Below are 19,717 nucleotides of genomic sequence, written 5' to 3' on the forward strand. Positions count from 1 at the left end.
ATGCGCAACTTGCATTTATATAGTGCCTTTAACATAGTAAAGTGTCCCAAGGCGCTTCTCAGGAGCGCTATCAGACAAAATTTGACACTGAGCGACATAAAGAGATGTTAGGACAGGTAACCAAAAGCTTGATCAAAGAGGTAGATTTTAAGGAGTGTCTTAAAGGAGGAAAGGTAGAGAGGTGGAGAGGTTTAGAGAGGGAATTCCAGAGCTTGGGGCCTAGGCAACTGAAGGCACGGCCACTAATGCTGGGATGAAGGAAATTGAGGACGTGCAAGAGGCCAGAATTGGAGGAACACAGGGTTCTCAGAGGATTGTAGGGCTGGAGGAGGTTACAGAGATAGGGAGACAAATAAGCTGTGTGGTTGATTCCTATCTTGGGAGGTAGCCTACTCCTGAATTCTGAAAAAACTGGTTGTAGTGAAACTACTGGCTGGTTTCTGTCGCCCAGTTATTTGTATAATAGATGCAGTGATGCAATTGTGTTATTATTCATTATGTAGGCATACCTCAAGCATTGAAGCTCAGTGATTTCAATACATGGGGTGAGGAGGAGGGGGAGGACAGAGATCTTCCACCCGGCGGGCGGGAGGAAGCGGCCTGCCTCTGCCACCAAGAAGGCCTGGCTCGAGGTGGCAGAGGAGGTCACCAGCGCCACCAACGTATCGCCCACCTGCATACAGTGCAGGAGGCGCTCCAATGACATCAGTAGGTCAGCCACAGTGAGAACACGTAGTCTTTCCCCTACACACCGTCTGCCACAACACTGCCACCACCCCACATCTCCTTTGGCACTGCCAACACTACTCTGTCACATCACCCCTCATACCCACTCAAACCCCATCCCCATCTTACCTGCACCTACTCACCTCGCGAGTACTCACCCCGCCACTACCACGCAACCCAACCCTCATACAATCTCATGGCTCTATCCCATACTCACCCTCTCGTGCATCTCTCTCACAGCATGCCTCACTCAACCTGCCACCACCTGTGCTGCAGCCACAGGGCATGCATCACATATGTGCAGTAGGCAGCGTAAGGCAAACGTGCCGTGAGCATGAAGGGGATGCACAAGGGTGTTTGAGGGTTTGTCATGGGTGTTACCTATATTGAATATCAGAACAACTCACAGCACACATTGTACTGGCACCACTACTGCCATGTCTTCGCGAATCCTGTCTGTTTTGCGCAATAATGCCCGCTCCTGTGTCTCACTATGCGGACCCACCACTGATGCCACCCATTGTCACCGCGGAGTGGGTGTGGGTGTTTTTGCAGTGCTCTTCTGCGCAGACGACTGAGAGACATCGGCGATGTCCCCGGTTGCACCCTGGAAGGCTGCGGAGGAGAAGTTCGGGAGGGCAGTGGTGACTTTGACAGCGAAAGGTAGGAGGATGGTGCATGGGCCAGCCGGGAGCAGCTCGGCATGAAAGAGGCTGCAGATGTCCACGGCTACATGGCGAGTGACTCTGAGCCTCCGTGTGCACTGCTGCTCAGAGAGGTCCAGGAGGCTGAGCCTCGGTCTGTGGAACGTGTGGCGAGGGTAGTGCCCTCTGCGACGCATCTCTCTCTGCGGTAGCCCTCCCTCCTGCTGTACAGGTGGATGTGTCACAGCACTCTGTTGTGGAGCTCCACGTGTCAGAGGTGGACGGGGTGGATGGCGAGGCTGGTGATGCTGTTCGCCCTCCGAGGAGGTCATGACTGCAGCTACGGCAGCCCCCATCGGTAAGATGTACATGTGAGGGGGTCCGCAAGGTAGGTACATGTCTCCGGACCCCGGGGTAAGTGTGCAGGTTGGTGACTTCGACCATCAGGAGGAGGGTGGTGGAGGCCAAACTTTGTCCCAAGTGACAGAGCGGCCTCCTGCAATGGCTGAGGGTCTCCCCTCCCCCCACCCCACCTGTCAAATGGACCTTTGCAGCTGCCACAGGCTGACGGCTGCAACACGTCCATTTCAACTGGGACTGTTTCCGCCAGTGTGTGAAACAGTCCCATGTTTATCCAAAATCACACACAGTCCCTTAATCAGGTCAGTTGATGACCTGAACAACCAAAGTAAACACACTCAAGTGGCATCCCGTTGGCTTTAATTGCCTGCGGGATTCCCACCAGCGGGGGCTGCACACGCACCCCCGCACGTCAGCGCGGAACCCGGACGTGGGCGGGATCGAGGCGCGATCCGGTCCCGCTCCGGGATTTCGGGATTTTCGGGGCCCCCCCCGCCGAGAACGCACCCGGTAGCGGGTGCTAAAATCGGGCCCCAAATGTCCAGGACACATAAATAATGATCACTTGGACAAGGTAACGGAAGGTCACCACTGATTGTATTAACAACTTCTTTAAAGCATGGAGTCCAACAATAAAGGATATTTTTCGAGTTGTGCAAGGTAGGATCCATATTTAAAGGAACAGTGGGAAATGATGCTCATCGGAAGCTTGTATTGATCAGACCCTCCTGAAATCTTCTAATGCTATGAAATAAAAGCACTGGTGATCCGGATTTAGACGTCCTGATCCAGATTTAGACATCTGGGGCTTGATTTTACCACCCGCTATCGGGTGCGTTCTCGGCGGGGGGGGCCCCGAAAATCGGGGAATCCCGGAGCGGGACCGGGTCCCATCTCGAACCCGCCCACTTCCGGGTTCCCCACGGACGCGCCGGCGTGCGCGCGCAGACCCCGCAGGTGGGAATCCCGCAGGCAATTAAAGCCAGCGGGATGCCACATGTAAGTATTTATCTTGCTCGTTCAGGTCGTTTACAGGCCTGATTGAGCTGTTTTATTAGGAAGGGTGGGATTTTACCTTGAACTGAGACTGTTTCCCATACTGGGGGAAACACTCTCACTTCAAACGGACGTGTTGCAGCCAGCAGCCTGTGGCAGCTGCCAAGGTGCATTCCACAGGTGGTGGGGGGGGAGACCCTTCACCAACGCAGGAGGCCACTCCGTCACATAGGGCAACGCCTGCCCTCCACCGCCCTCCTCCTAGCAAGAAGATTCACCGACGTGGAACCGCAACCCCGGTGCGAGGACACACTTACCGACCTTGCAGAACCCCTCAGACCTAAACCTTCCAGATGGGGGCCGCCTTGACCTCCTCGGAGGACGAACAGCATCACCAGCCTCAGCAGCCTCGCAGGCCACGCGGTCTGCCTCAGACACGTGGAGCCGCACAACATGGTGCTGTGGCACATCCACCTGCACAGCAGGAGGGAGGGCAACCGCAGAGAGAGATGCGTCACAGGAGGCACTACCCTCGGCACAGGGTCTACAGACCGAGGCTCAGCTTCCTGGACCTCTCTGAGGAGCAGTGCATACGGAGGCTCAGAGTCAGTCGCCAGGTAGTCGCCGACATCTGCAGCCTCCTTAATGACGAGCTGCTCCCGGATGGACCAAGCAGCATCTTCCTCAACTTCTTCGCCTCCGGATCCTTCCAGGGTGCCACCGGGGACATCACCGGGGTCTGTCAGTCGTCTGCACACAAGTGCATAAGGCAGGTTACCAATGGGTTGTTCCACAGGGCCTCGCACTACATCAACTTCGCCATGGATGACCGCAGCCAGATGGAGAGGGCGGTTGGATTCCATGCTGTGGCTGGCTTCCCACGGGTGCAGGGTGTAATCGATTGCACCCACATAGCAATACGGGCACCTCCACATGAGCCAGGGCTGTTCATCAACAGGAAGGGGTATCACTCCATGAACACCCAGCTCATCTGTGACCACCGCCAGAGATTCCTACACGTGTGCGCCAGATACCCTGGCAACTGCCACGATGCCTTCGTCCTCAGGGAGTCCACCGTCCCGCCCCTCTTCCACTCACCCAACACCGGCAACGGCTGGCTCCTCGGCGACAAGGGATATCCCCTGCACACGTGGCTTATGACACCTCTGAGGAACCCCATCACCGAGCCGCAGCGTCGATATAATGACAGCCACATTGCTACCAGGTCTACAATTGAGCAGGCTATAGGGGTGCTCAAGATGCGCTTCAGGTGCCTTGATCGTTCTGGGGGAGCGCTCCAATACGCGCCACTCAGAGTGGGACGAATTATAGTCGTCTGCTGTGCCCTGCACAACATGGCACAACAGAGAGGGGTGCCGCTGGAGGAGGCCCCATGCACATCCGCCACCCATATTGAGGACAACGATGAGGAGGAGGAGGAGGAGGAGGAGGAGCAAGAGGAGGAGGAAGGACCCATGGGCCGAACATCGGCTCACCTGGATGCTCGTCAGGCCAGGGAGGCACTCATATGTCAACGGTTCTCCTAACATCAGACTGTCCGAGGCGTCCAGACCTCATCACGTGCACAGAGGAGCAGCCATACCAGCCCCCTCCACAGAAGTGTGGTGCCATTACTCCTGCACCCACTGTAGTGTGACCCAATGGGTGGGACCAGGTGTTCGTTGTCATGATGAGCCCCACGAAAGGGACCTATTGCACAAGCCGCTCAAGAATGGACAAGAGGTGGCAGTAGTGGTGAGAACAATTGTGTTTATTGTGTATGTGCAGTAAACGACTATAAATAAAAACATAACAAATTGTCATACACCCTGGTGCATTCCCTTTGTGTTCATAACACCTTAGCCTTACGTTTGCGGGAACCCCTACATGGTGCTACCCCTGTGGCTCCAGCAGAGGTAGTGGCAGGTTGCTCTTGTTCGTGCCCTGACCGGGTAGATGCTTTGGGCCGACGCCCCCTGGGTTTCGGTGCCCGTGAGGGCACCTCCACAGACTGCTCCTCCTGCACCTGTGCAGGGGCAGACTCGGCCACCTGGAGAGGAGGCACCATTGCGGGTACTGGTTGAGAGGGGGGCAACGGGTGAGACGTGGGGGCACTTTGAGTAGCGTCCCCACTTCCATGTCCCTGTTCACCATCTTCCCTCTCATGGCCTAGGCCCACATCACTCCTTCTACCCTGCTGGACGGCAGTTTGGATGACCTGTGTGAGACCTTGCAAGGCCACCTCTAATGTATCTGTCAGCCTGTTTATGGCGGCAGAATGTTGCTCACCCTGAATCCGAACAGCCGTTGTCAGGGCCTGGATGGACTCAATGTTGAGCTGTGCGTGACGCTCGAGGGAGGCTAGCCTTTCCTCCACCGCAGACGTTCCCGCACCTACCCACGACACTATCTCGCGGATACCCTCCTGTACTTGTGCCACCATTGCCCTCATGCAGGAGTTCGACTCCTCCATCACCTGCGCAATTGTGGAGAGTGCGCGTGGCACCTCTTCCAGTACCTCGGCAATGTGCTGGTGCTCCTCGACGACTCTCCTTTTGACTGGTGGCCCCCTGGGTTCAGCATCTGGGTCCGGCTGAGCAGAGCCTGGAGAAGAGTGCTCCCACCGACGCGGACCCTCCGCGGCTGCCCCTGCCACCAGGGTCTGATCATGCTCACATGTGCGCGGTGACTCACCATGTGCAATCCCAACTAATTGAGGAGGGGGACCCACCGAGGTGTGTGTATCTGTGCTGGTGGATGCTTGGCTCATATGTGACGATGGACCCTCAGAGACCGGCATGTCCTCTGAGGAATCGCCCTCCACAGACACGGCGCTCGCAGACGGCCCTGCAAGAGAACAAAGGGCAATATCAGGCATGTGGACAAATGTTGAGGTGCGGCAGATGCCAAGTGATGCTAAGATCATTCGCGATCATGAGTGCTGAGTGTCAGCTTTCCGTTACCGGACGTTTCTGCAGCCCCAGCCTCGCCATCCGCCACGGACAGGCAATGCAGCGTGTGGCTGATCTCCAAGGCGTCCAGCTCTGCGTGCGTTAGAACCACCTCGTGTGGCGGGCCCCCTCCGGTGCGTGCCCTTTCCCGGGTGTTCTTGCATCTCTTCTCCTGTCAAGGCAAAACACAGATGCGTGATTGAGTGATGATTGCATTGTGAGACGCTTAAAGCATTGGTGTGGGTGGGTTGAGCGTGTGGGAGATGGATGGGAGGATGCGTGTGCCACATGCCCATCCCATTGTATGGGGATTGGGGTGTGTGGTAGTGTTCAAATGGGGACAGGGACGGTGGGTATGTGCAGGCACGGTGAGGATGATAGTTGAGTGGCTGTGAGGATTGATGCGGGAGCGCTGTGGTGGCAGTGCAGAAGGGGTTGTGAAGTGTTTGAGGTGATGTGGAAGACGGAGTGTGGGAGAATGCGTTAGTGTACTCACTTTGCCGGACCTAGTTAGATCATTGAATCTCTTGCGACACTGGATCCATGTTCTTGTGGTGTTGCCCCTGCTGCTAACCTCCGCGGCCACCTCCGCCCATGCCTTCCTGGTGGCGGAGGCAGGGCACTTCCTTCCATCGCTGGGGAACAACGTCTCCCTCCTCCTCCTTACCCCGTCCAGCAGCAGCTGGAGTGAGTCGTCAGAAAATCGTGGGGCAGTCTTACCCCTGGGGTGCTCCATGGTGTGCTACTTCTTGTTTGCAGCAGGAGGAGCATTGGTGGACTGTCCCTTTAAATAGAGCTCCACCATCACTCAGATGTCACTGCGCATGCGCAGGCCGCCGGCGCGCAGCTGAGCAGCGGAAAACCCGTAACCACAGGTTCAATTATCCTGTGATCGCGCGGGGGACGCACTCATTTCACCGGGCGCGTTACCCACGCGCCCGATAGCCCCCCCGCCGGGAACCCGCAGGCCTGCTAACATCGGGCCCCTGGTCATCATTAGTAAATCCTGTGAACACTGCCCATGTAACAATGAAACCACAACTTTTAAAATTAATTAGCAGGATAGTTCTTATCTTGTTACAACTGTACCTGGTGAGGATAAAGTGATCTAAAGTTAGCTATACAGTGTAAGTGGACTGATACTACCTGCACAGTGTGGTTAGAGCTAGCTCTTAGTATCCTATTACTTAATATTGAGAAAGCAAGCAGCCACATGTATAAATGGGGCTGACAATCGCTACATGGTGTAAATGGGTCCGACACTAACTGCACACTGTAAATGGAACAAACAGAGCTAGTAACTTATTACAATAAGATCAGTGCAAAGAAAGGAGATTCATGGACTGCGAAGCTTGCAGCTATCTACTTGTTGCTCCCAGCTGAAGGAGCACATAAGGAAATTAATGGCCTCAAGGAGAAATAGAGGGGATAGACTGAAAAGAATGTGAAAAATATTAATTTTGATATTGTGTAACAGGTAAAGTTGACAGGAGGAATTGCTTTTAATACAATATTAATTTCAGATTTCAGAAACCCAATGAGTGATCTTAAAGAAGTCAAATGCTTTCCATTACCAGAATTATAAATTGTAGGCATTTTATTAGACACTTTTTGCAAATATGCCAAAAGTACCACATTAAATTCTCTCATTATTAATTGGCTGGCATTTTTCCTCAAGGTAGTTGGCGCGAGATTAACAGACATACACGGATATACTGTAGTGTCCTATCTTTATAACAGAACTTACCAATTGAGTTGTTTAAAAACCACCAATCCTCTGTTTTGCTAAAAAAAAGTCAGTGCGCCGTTGTACTCACTAGCAAACTAAAACATCACCACCCCAAACTGGCAACAGTCCCAATTCCACTCCAAAAATACATAAACATGGTCATGGGTTTATATAAAGTAAATGAAACATGGGCTATTTGAGAAAGGAACTGTTGAATATTACTGCCTGGCTAACTGTAAACAGTTAGTGGTATACTGGCCAACCAATTTTATCTGTTAACAGAATTTAGAGCTTAAGTAAATGTTCCACCATGAATTAATCAGCCTAGTCCCAGAATATTATTAAATTCTAAAAAATTTTCCATCTATGTCTTTGTTGAAAAGTCAGCATTGTTTCAAAATCTAGGACATAAAGGCAGACTATTTGCTCCAAAGTTGAAATAGCCCCTTTATTTCAATAATCGACAGCACAACGGAAATGACATTCTCATTTATATGATGTGATTATATTATACAACGGTGCTTGTTTAAATGTTTCACAACTGTAAAGCACATTCTTTATGAAATTCCACCAGACCAAGGCTGATTCACCTCTGAATATATCAGAGTATTTAATGTAAATAATCTGATTTAGAGAATTTGTACAAAGTGTCATGGTATAAAACAGTTACTTTTAACAAATTGCTTGACAAATGAAAACCAGAGGAAAAACTTCAATAATAAGTAATTTTATTTTCAATATCTGCAATGCCATTCTGCTACTGCACGTAATAGGCTATGTATGTTGTTTTAGTGAGCTACAGTCAACCATCTCACTCTGCTGTGAATTCAGCTACAGGCGCAGCACAATCGTTGAATCATGGAAAGATTACAGCACGAAGGAGGCCATTCGGCCCATCGAATCCATGCCGGCTCTATGCAAGAGCAATCGAGCAAGTCCCACTCCCCTGCCCTAATCCCATAGCCCTGCAAATTTTTATCTTTCAAGTACTTATCCAGTTGCCTTTTGAAAGCCACATGGACTGCAGCGGTTCAAGGCGGCGGCTCACCACCACCTTCTCAAGGGCAATTAGGGATGGGCAATAAATGCTGGCCTCGCCAGCGACGCCCACATCCCGTGAACGAATAAAAAAAAATTGAATGTGCCTCCACCACCCACCCTGGCAATGCATTCCAGATCATAACCACTCGCCGCGTAAAAAAGTTTTTCCTCATGTCACCTTTGGTTCTTTTGCCAATCACCTTAAATCTATGTCCTCTGGTTCTTGACCCTTCCACCAATGGGAACAGTTTCTCTTCATCTATTCTGTCTGGACCCTTCATGATTTTAAATACCTCTATCAAATCTCCTCTCAATCTTCTCTGTTCCAAGGAGGACAACCCCAGCTTCTCCAGTCTAACCACGTAACTAAAGTCCCTCATCCCTGGAATCATTCTAGTAAATCTTTTCTGCACCCTCTCGAAGGCCTTCACACCTTTCCTAAAGTCCGGTGACCAGAACTGGACACAATGAGCTCGATTTTCGCACCCCTGAGCAGGTGCATTCGTGGCAGGAGGGCTGCGAAAATCAGGGATTCCCGGGCAGGTCCGGAGCCCGGCTCTAACCTGCCCACTTCCAGGTTCCCCAGTGACGCGCTGACATGCGCGCGCGCAGCCCCCGCATGTGGGACTTCCATCGGCAATTAAAGCCTGCGGGACGCTACTTAAGATAATTATTTAGGTACTTCAGGTCATTTACAGACCTGTTTAACATGATATTTTAGGAGGGATCGGATTTTGAAGTCAACTGGGACTGTTTCCCGTACTGGGGGAAACACTCCCAGTTGAAATGGACGTGTTGCAGCCATCAGCCTGTGGCAGCTGCAAAGGTCCATTTGACAGGTGGGGGGGGGAGACCCTCACTCATTGCAGGAGGCCACTCTGTCACTTTGGACAAAGTTTGGCCTCCACCACCCTCCTCCTAACAATAAAATTCACAAACTTGCACAATTACCCCGGTGTCCAGACACATTTACCTATCTTGCGGACCCCCTCAAACGTACATCTTCCAGATGGGGGCTGCTGTAGCTGCAGTCATGACCTCCTCGGAGGACGAGCAGCATCACCAGCCTTGCCGGCCACGCCGTCCACCTCTGACACATGGAGCCCCACAACACAGTGCTGTGACACATCCACCTGCACAGCAGGAGGGAGGCCAATGGCAGAGAGAGATGCATCACAGAAGGCACTACCCTCACCACAGGGTCTAAAGACCGAGGCTCAGCTTCCTGGACCTCTCTGAGCAGCAGTATAGTCGTGGACATCTGCAGCCTCCTTCATGCCGAGCTGCTCCCAGCTGGCCCGAGCACCATCTTCTTACCTGTCACTGTCAAAGTCACCACTGCCCTCAACAACTTCTCCTCCGCATCCTTCCAGGGTGCCACCGGGGACATTGCCGACGTCTCTCAGTCGTCTGCACAAAAGAGCCCTGCAAATACACCTACACCCACTCTGCAGTGACACAATTCGTGGCATCAGTTGTGGGTCTTCATAGTGATCCTCAGGAAAGGGCATTATTGCACAAACCAGATAAGATTCGCAAAGATGTGACAGTAGTGGTGACAATATAATATGTAATGTGAGTTGGTCAGAAATTAAATATAAGTAAAAACCATGACAAACCCTCAAACACCCTTGTGCATACCCTTCATGCTCACGACACGTTTGCCTTACGCTTCCTACTGCACATATATGATGCATGCCCTGTGGCTGCAGCACAGGTAGTGGCAGGTTGAGTGAGGCTGACCGTGAAAGAGATGCATCAGATGGTGAGTACGAGATAGAGCCACGAGATTGTATGAGGATTGGGTTGAGTGGTAGTGCTGGGATGAGTACTGGCGAGATGAGTATGTGCAGGTAAGATGGGGATGAGCTTTGAGTGGGTGTGAGGAATGATGTGATAGAGTAGTGTTGGCAGTGCAGAAGGAGATGTGGGGTGAGGGCGGTGATGTGGCAGACGGAGTGTAGGGGAATGAGTAAGTGTACTCACTTCGGCTGACCTACTTAGGTCATTGAAGCGCCTCCTGCACTGTATAAGAACATAAGAAATAGGAGCAGGAGTAGGCCAATCGGCCCCTCGAGCCTGCTCCGCCATTCAATAAGATCATGGCTGATCTGATCCTAACCTCAAATCTAAATTCATGTCCAATTTCCTGCCCACTCCCCGTAACCCCTAATTCCCTTTACTTCTAGGAAACTGTCTATTTCTGTTTTAAATTTATTCAATGATGTAGCTTCCACAGCTTTCTGGGGCAGCAAATTCCACAGACCTACTACCCTCTGAGTGAAGAAGTTTCTCCTCATCTCAGTTTTGAAAGAGCAGCCCCTTATTCTAAGATTATGCCCCCTAGTTCTAGTTTCATCCATCCTTGGGAACATCCTTACCACATCCACCCGATCAAGCCCCTTCACAATCTTATATGTTTCAATAAGATCGCCTCTCATTCTTCTGAACTCCAATGAGTAGAGTCCCAATCTACTCAACCTCTCCTCATATGTCCGCCCCCTCATCCCCGGGATTAACCGAGAGAACCTTCTTTGTACTGCCTCGAGAGCAAGTATGTCTTTTCTTAAGTATGGACACCAAAACTGTATGCAGTATTCCAGGTGCGGTCTCACCAATACCTTATATAACTGCAGCAATACCTCCCTGTTTTTATATTCTATCCCCCTAGCAATAAACGCCAACATTCCGTTGGCCTTCTTGATCACCTGCTGCACCTGCATACTAACTTTTTGATTTTCTTGCACTAGGACCCCCAGATCCCTTTGTACTGCAGTACTTTCCAGTTTCTTGCCATTAAGATAATAACTTGCTCTCTGATTTTTCCTGCCAAAGTGCAGGTGCGCGATATGTTGGTGGTGCTGGTGACCTCCTCTGCCACCTCGAGCCAGGCCTTCTTGGTGGCAGAGGCAGGCCACTTCCTCCCGCCCGCCAGGGAGAAGCTCTCTATCCTCCCCCTCCTCCTCACCCCAACCAATAATACCTGGAGTAAGGCATCAGTAAACCTGGGAGCAGCCTTCCCCCTGGGCTGCTCCATGCTGTAATTTTGCCTATTTTCTGCAGCATCAGTCAGTGGAGGACTGCCCTTTTAAATAGAGCTCCTCCAGCTGACAGCCTATGCTGCGCATGCGCAGTCAGCCTGCTGCGCAGCTTTCCAGCGCGAAACCCGGAAGCAAAGGTAAGTACCTTCAATCAAGCTGCGATTGCACGCAGAGCACCCCGATTTCACTGGGCACGTTACCCATGCGCCCAGTCAACCCCCCGCTGCCAACCCGCCGCCCTACTAATATCGGGCCCAATACTCCAGTTGTGGTTGAACCAGTGTTTTATAAAGGTTCATCATAACTTCCTTTTGTATGACCATATATGAGCACTGATATAGCCAGACTACATGATGGAGCTGTATGCTTTAATTTGGAATTACTGATAGTAAAATCACTAAAATTGTTATCCTGCAGTCAACAATCTACCAAATAAACAGCTATATTTTTTATTTAATCAAGAGCCATTGTTTTGAATGCCTGAGAGAGATGCTGCCTTTGAGTGCTCAGTTACCTACAGCCTGAATCAGATTCTCTGATACAACTATTCATGCATCTATCCAGAGAAAAGAGGAAGGGAGACAGCCAGCACCAGCTGAGCTTAGACCGCACTAAGTAATTATTTTTAGACTATCTTCATTTGGGATAAAGTACAATTAAAATTATACTTAAACAAAAATAAAATATATCACTCCTCTAAGAGTATATTTTTCTAAAAGACAAACTTCCTCTTCCTGCTAAATTGTTTTGATAAATTTTAAGTGTACAAAAGCAGTGGCTACTTTCAATTAAACAAATAGCTATTATCTAGAAGTAAAGGGAATTAGGGGTTACGGGGAGCGGGCAGGAAATTGGACATGAATTTAGATTTGAGGTTAGGATCAGATCAGCCATGATCTTATTGAATGGCGGAGCAGGCTCGAGGGGCCGATTGGCCTACTCCTGCTCCTATTTCTTATGTTCTTATGTTCTATGCTTTTCATTCATACAAAATATACTGAAAGAACAGACTGATGTCCTCATCCACACCTTTTGAAAAGCTAATCTGTTTCTTGTTCCTCTAAATACTTATTTTACAATTCATAAGTTATTAACACCCTGCTCAGTGTAAATATTTTGCGTCTAAATTCTTTGCCATTTATAATTTTTCTAGTCGGTCTAACTTATGAAGATGTTCATTAGCATCACCACTGGGCCTAATGTAACTTCTGTACATAACATGTTCTTCAGTTTTTACCACTATCATTGAAAAATTCATACATTTTTACAATGATTTTCACTCAAAAACTAAGACTTCTCTACTGACACAATTTTGTAAATCTTGTGATTTTATGAGTTGTAAAAAATTTATTTCTGTATGCTTATTTTAGTCGCACTGTGAGATAGCATCTGTTGTGGTCTGTTCATTATCCCTCCTCTTCAGTAGACTATAAAAAAATATAAAAACTACAGTACTCAAATAATATGAAAATACATTAAGGGCTATATGTTTTCTTATTTTATTCTCGACTTCTTCATTAAAATTAGTAAACAAAAGAAAAGATACCTCTAAGGAGCAAAATTACACATTTAGTATTAGCACATGACACATTGACAAGAAATCGTCCGGCCATTATTTTAACAGGGGTGTTAACCTGCTTCAAATAAAGGGTAATATGGTGTAAAATATATTAGCATACGTCATAAGCATACAGAAAGTTTTTGCTGAGTTTTTTAGAACACTGAATTTTCCCCACAGTTTTCACTTACAAAATGTAACATGCATTTTTTTTAAATCCTGATTTTAATATTGTTAAGTAACAACTGAAAAAATTTCTGGGCAATTAAAAAAAATAGAAGTGGGGAATGCTACATTCCATCGAAATGATTTAACTGGAGCAACCTGTGTCAATTCTGTCACACTAATTGTAACTACATCACACACTCACTAAATGACATTTGGCAACTTTACATAAGTCGGTGAATGAATCTGGTTGCCCACACTATAATTGGGATGTGAACACAACATAGGAAATAATCATTGATACACTCTAGTCTAATCATGCTGTCTGTTCACAGGACCAACTGGGGAAGTGTCTTGGTATTTTAGCAGCAGTGTGAATGGAAGTGGAAGCTACACTAAATGCTTACAATGCTGTGAATATTCATGTTCATGTCGATATTCTAAAACATAAATGAAGAACTGGATACCTGCCATTGGCTGCTGGTATGTTCTTTTAAAAACAAAAACAGCTGATGTGTAAATAATTTTATGTCCCTCAACTATGAAGCACCTTGACTTCTTTTGCTATGTTGAAGGCATTACATTATATAAATATAAGTTGCTGTTCCCTCCCTTCCCTCCTAAAACCAATGACTCATGCTGCAGCACAGTTTCGCAGCCAGCTTCCCAATGCCTTACCCAAGGGGCTATTCTTTACATATCAGCTTAGACAGCGAGTGCCAACATATATCAACCATATATATATATATATATATATCTAGTGTCCACGTATAAACATCTTCCAGCAAAAGTTTAGGCTGATTTTTCTGCTCCTTATTCCACAAGCACAGAAGGTAATTAATTATAGTACTCCAACTGAAATCAGCCAACTCAGAAAAACGAGGGGATCCTCCTGGTCAGTAACATTCAGTGTCACACCTGGCAGTGCATTTCCCACTCAGCCATTGGTGGACCAGTTCATACTTTGATACAGACAATAAACAAACAATAACAAATAACAAACATTGTATTTTTGAAACTGCAGTGGGATAACTTTCAGGGCTTTAGATGTCTTTACAAACAATACAATAGAGTCATCCAAGCTCCTTGTACGCACAACAGTTTTTGGCACCTCTGCGTTGTTATTCTATTTATAATATTCTATTCTATTGATACATATTTCTTTTGTTTCAAAAATGCCACTACAAAAGTCTAAAGTAACGGGATTTTCCTTCCTCCTTTTGCTACTCTTCCCCAATTATGATCTGGAATGCACTGCCCGAAAGGGTAGTGGAAGCAGATTCAATCATGGCTTTCAAAAAGGAATTGGATAAATATTTGAAGGGAAAAAATTGCAGAGCTATGGGGAAAGAGCGGGGGAATGGGACAAACTGGATTGCTCTTACAAAGAGCCGGCACGGGCTCGATGAGCCGAATGACCTCCTTCTGTGCTATAACCATTCTATGATTTTGGAGAGAGAGTTGGATCCTAAGGGCCTTTGTTTGTGTTACTTGAATTAATTCAAGAAAAAGATGTTCTTAAACATTTGCAACTGTATCCCTCACCCCACCATGTAATTACAAACCTCTTCAAATGAATAGTTACAATGGATGTACATAAGGACTTGTTTTTTGTGGAATAATTTCCAATTACTAACATCTTCCCAATGAATAATTCTGTTTTTTGACTAAGAACATAGGAAGTTGTAACTGTACTACTACATGAAAGTGTTACTATGCATTCATCTAAGCTTTTTATGCTATTGCCACCCAAGTACAATTTCTCCAAATCTTCCTGTAGACTCAGTAACGACCAGTGTCAATTTAGTGAGCCCCTTTCACCATTATAATTATATCTTGTTACTATGCCACCTAGTATATTTGAAAAAAGCCCTGTAACAAATGTGCAAAAAACTGAAGAAAGGGACAAGCAGTAATTCGGCAGTAAAAGTGTTCACTCGTTTCTGTAACAAATTAAAATAATTCAGTGAAAGAAATTTGAGATATACATAACACAGCTGTCTAATGGTCCTAGTTTCGGTTCTTAACTTTTGGAGTCTACTGTCTGAGCTCTATCAAAAAGATGGTGGTCTTTAGCCAGCTGACCTTAAAGAGGAAATGGATTCTACATTAGTATAATTCCAGTTCTCAGTAAACACTATTAGTAACTATCCAATTTGGTGTAAGTTTATTTTATTTGGTTATATTTTCCCTTTTAGATTCCACATTACAGGAAGAATCCCACACTGGTATTGATCGCTCCAATCAGCTAATATATTTTGTCACTGACAATAGCAACAGAGAAGCCCAAAGTCCAAACCATGCCATGGCCCCAGATAAAGGACTAAGTGGAGGCTACTCTATTTTCTTTGACAAATCTTTCATGGGGGAAGATTTCTTACATGCACTATGTGTAGCAAAATTGCAAATATGTTTCTAAAGAATGGGTTCTCCACTTAGTGAAGAAATCTTCATCCCATATTAGTGCAAAAAGCCATCCAATGCTAACACAATGGTTAGAACAGATCATTCTGTGCAACTGCATAGCATTGTGGTGGATTCCCTAAGTGTAATTTCTGATAACGAGTTTGGCATTAAATGACTAATTTCATATATTTCCTCACAAAATAGGATTTCTCTCAAAGAAACAAATAGACCAATTTACAAATGAAGTCTATTTCATAAAAAGTCCACTTCATAAATTAAAAATGAATCTGAGGTAATTACAGCAATTTACTTAATGTGCATTTCATTTAAGTTTTAACAAGCTAAAGGCCTAATACATAAGGAAATGAGCACCGTCTAAATAAGGTAAAGTTAGATGCCCAAAGGAATTTAGTGGTGCTTGTGGCATGATTCCTGAAAGCAGCTACAGATGTTTCCCATCAGTTACATTGATATTCTTCGTAATTATGTAGTAGTTTCACCTTTTTATCATCTCTTTACTACTTATTATTTTGAGAGAGCTTTATTGACTTGATATTAGTAATCCTGTTGAACATTAAAGATATGACATCCAGAGTGACAATCAAGCCGCAATGGAAAATAATTGAGTGTAAGAGGGTTAAAACTTCAAGTCCTCACAAATAAACATAACACTGTTAAACCAAATAATAAAAGTGCTACACTTACCAAATATTCTGTTTGAAATTTGATCCATTTGGGAGATTTTTGCATCACTGATTAAGAGCGTTGGCTTTGTAAATAGCTATGTTCTCCAGTCTGCACTGCTGGTTCCTGACTAATGTAGACAGGAACTAGCCTTACAAAGCAGAAGTCAGGATTATTTGTAAACAAAATGTGACCAAATGTGTACTTTAAACAAAAGTAAAATAGAAAGTTTCCTGATAGCATTGAGTTTTAAGTCTGTTTTGCATTATTTTATGATGATGCGAATTTTAATGGTGCACCACCTAATTTTTGTACCCTGTAGCTTTAACGCATTTAAGAATTACCTTGGGTCATTATGTACCCAACCTATCCTAGAATTCAGATTATATTCTTGCTCATTTCAATTTGACGTTCTGTTATTCTACTCACTCCATTAAACACACCAAGCATCAATAATGGAAAATTACCTGAAAATGTGTGAAGAAGCTCTTGTGAACACTATTTAAAAGATATGACATCCCGAGTGACCTAGACCACTTCATTAAGATAACAGTTATACTATAACAACACTGGTTTAGGATTCAAAAAATACAAGTTAAACCATAAATAGGTAACTGTGTCTGAATACAAATCCATAGTTCCATTAGAGGCGAAGCATGAAAAGTATCAAAGACTGATAAATAAGCATAACAAATCCTATTACTTCTCTTGCTGCTTTCCTAAATGGTCAGTGTTCAAAAAATTGTGCATTCATGAAATGTAGCTCTTGGAGTCTTCTTTTCTCACAAAAATACAAGTTTTTTTTAAAAATTGGGAATTACGATATTAGGTAACTAAACATTAGAATCAACATGATTTAACTGATATTAGAAAGTGAATAGTACATAAGTTTTACTCCAACTTTTAGCCTGCATTCCTGAATTTATTAACGGTTGGGTGTAATAATTAGGTTGTGCCTGATATCTGGCTTTGTATTAATTCATTACTTGATTGCATTATGTATAGGCACACAAAACCAGCATGTTAATATAGCTCAGTCTTTGTTGGCAATCTATATAATCTTCGATGCCTCGGGAGAAATGGGTCTAATACAAGGCTGCTTCCTCTGGATTTTCTATTTTTGTGATTTTGCTGTTAATTATGAAAAAACTTACATTATGTCAAAAGATGGAATTTAATTTCATCTGACTGAAACAAACTATGGAACAGCAATTCGAACATTTTTCAGAGAAAATTATAATTTTTGTTCATTTTGTGCACTGGTCTGGGTTATGAAGTGCAGTCCTAATCTGAACAGCATGGTGTGTTTAATGGAGCGAAGAGTAACAGCATGCTCTCCTTAACACACCACAGTGTTAGCTACTGACACCTGTACTGCCTGAAATATTTTTCACAATGATTACAGCAGTCAACTGGACTGTATTTATTGTGCCAATGGAAACATGAATCGGGTAGAAACCTATAGCTTCGAATCAATTGTATTGCACTGCACATTACAGAACCGCACTTGGTGATTCAACAAGCTCAATCACTGAGAAATATATCCACTAAGAAGAATTACATTACAGGTATTTATAAGAGAAGTCTAATTGGTCAAGAACTGAATTAAAACCTCTAATAAATGTAAAAATCTCACCCAACTGCACAACTTGCTGTTATTTCACAGCTGAACTGTTTTTGCTGTCATGAGGATTGCACACAGCACACAGGAGATAGAAATGTGACACCCAACCAAACCTAGAAACCTGGAAATCAATTAACCTCAAGGGGTAGGTGTATCGTGGGTTTAACCCTATATTATATCTCATGTTACAACAAACATGGAATATGGAAATCAAAGATACGTGCCTTCACATTCATTGTTGTCTAACTGCAAGACGGATACTGGGGTGACTGGAATGCATTCATAGTCAACCAAATCCACAGTGCATGAGAATCTGCTTTAGGCACTTGGACTGTATTTGTTGTGCCAATGGAAACATGAATCGGGTAGAAATCTATAGCTTCAGATACTCTTCACCATAAGAGTTTATAATCATTAAAGACCAGTGGTAGGAATTTTGGGACACCATGGATTAAGAACCCAGGCTAATGAGAAGGAAGCCCAGACTGATTTCCTATTCCACTGTACAGGTGTGATGAAGCCAGCCACTTCTGGGTTCCGAAAAAGGCTAATTTTGCACAACGGACAGGCTTTGTGAAGGAAGCAGTTTGATCAAAGTTACCATGCATGTCTTAACCAACCCAGACAGCTTAAAATGGCTGTTCTATATGTGCTGTCAGTCTAGATGTGACCTCACAGGCAGGGCAAATGAAGTCTGGGGAAAAGAAATATAAGATGGATAATGGGTAGAGAATAACTATACATACAAATGCAATATGCCTCCCAACTTTCCTTTGTCTCTTGTTCGGAAAAACTCGCAGTTCTAAAGGAGTCAAGTGCTGCCAGATGGTGAAAAAGATTTTTTTTAAAAAAAGCGGTAGCAAGTCATTTTCCGGCAACCAATTCCTCATTCTTCGAAGTGATAAAGCTGTTACTTGGACTAACACCCCTCTAAAGTCATTTAGAAAACAGCAAGCAGAAAATTCACTTGCGGGGGAGGGGGGGGGGGGAGTATCATTTAAAGTAAGTAGTGAGGTCCGTTAAATATTGAGAGAAACTTGAAAGTCAGCTACTTTCTATCCTGTTTCTAGTTCCGCATTTTGGCGCAAAAACCTTCCCGGGGTTCTGACAGCAGCCGCCTCGCGGACCCGGCGTTCACCACAACTTTCCGCTCGCGCCACCCGGGGCAAGTGGCTTCCAGCAAAGTGCTCCAACTCAGCAAGAGAAAAGAAAAAAACACACAGTTGGTTCAAAGTGTTTGGGCGGCAATCGTCTGCCCGGTAACAAGAGCCATAGTCAAACCGAGGGAGGGGGGAAACAACCAGCCTCAAATATTTCGGGAGATCAGAAAACAAGCAGTGAATGTGATCGTGGACCTACCTGAAGGTGGCCGCTTGCGGCTCAGCCTGCTGACAGCTTTCGACATGAACATGATCCTGGCCAGAAGGAGCAGAGCTTCTGACTCTCCTGCAACTCTTTTAAGTCTTTCTCTCTAAATCTGCGACTGAGTCACTGACGCGAAAAAAAAAAGTGTGCATCTTCCTCCTCCCTTCTGTTAACAAATGGCATGGGCTTCCTGTGGTTCCATTTCACTCAAAACGCATCACCAGTTCAGCCCTCGCAATTCATTGACACCCTAACAGCCACTAAAAGAACAGGAAGAGGGAAAAAAATGCAAGAGAGAGAGAGGCAGGCAGATCAAAGAAAGGAAATGTGAAGCTGTGTCATCAGTTTAGGTAGATGAAAGGGTGCCCATTTCTTTTCGTCTTACTGATTCCTTAGTGCAGTTATCAACTGTTCAGGATTCTTCTGG

The 19,717-nt window shown here is 45.9% G+C and overlaps 1 protein-coding gene across 1 annotated transcript in view; it reads right to left on the reverse strand.

Moving 5' to 3' along the window:
- Positions 1–19,453, reverse strand: part of LOC137340034 (regulator of G-protein signaling 10-like) — a 59,984-nt gene extending 40,531 nt beyond the window's left edge. Inside the window, exon 1 of the mRNA XM_068002240.1 lies at positions 19,285–19,453. Coding sequence (XP_067858341.1) covers positions 19,285–19,336 — 52 coding nt within the window. The 5' untranslated portion in view covers positions 19,337–19,453. The remainder of the gene's footprint in view (positions 1–19,284) is intronic.
- Between the last annotated feature and the right edge of the window lie 264 nt (positions 19,454–19,717).

Source organism: Heptranchias perlo, chromosome 21 (assembly GCF_035084215.1).
Source record: "Heptranchias perlo isolate sHepPer1 chromosome 21, sHepPer1.hap1, whole genome shotgun sequence".
NCBI classification, from domain to species: domain Eukaryota; kingdom Metazoa; phylum Chordata; class Chondrichthyes; order Hexanchiformes; family Hexanchidae; genus Heptranchias; species Heptranchias perlo.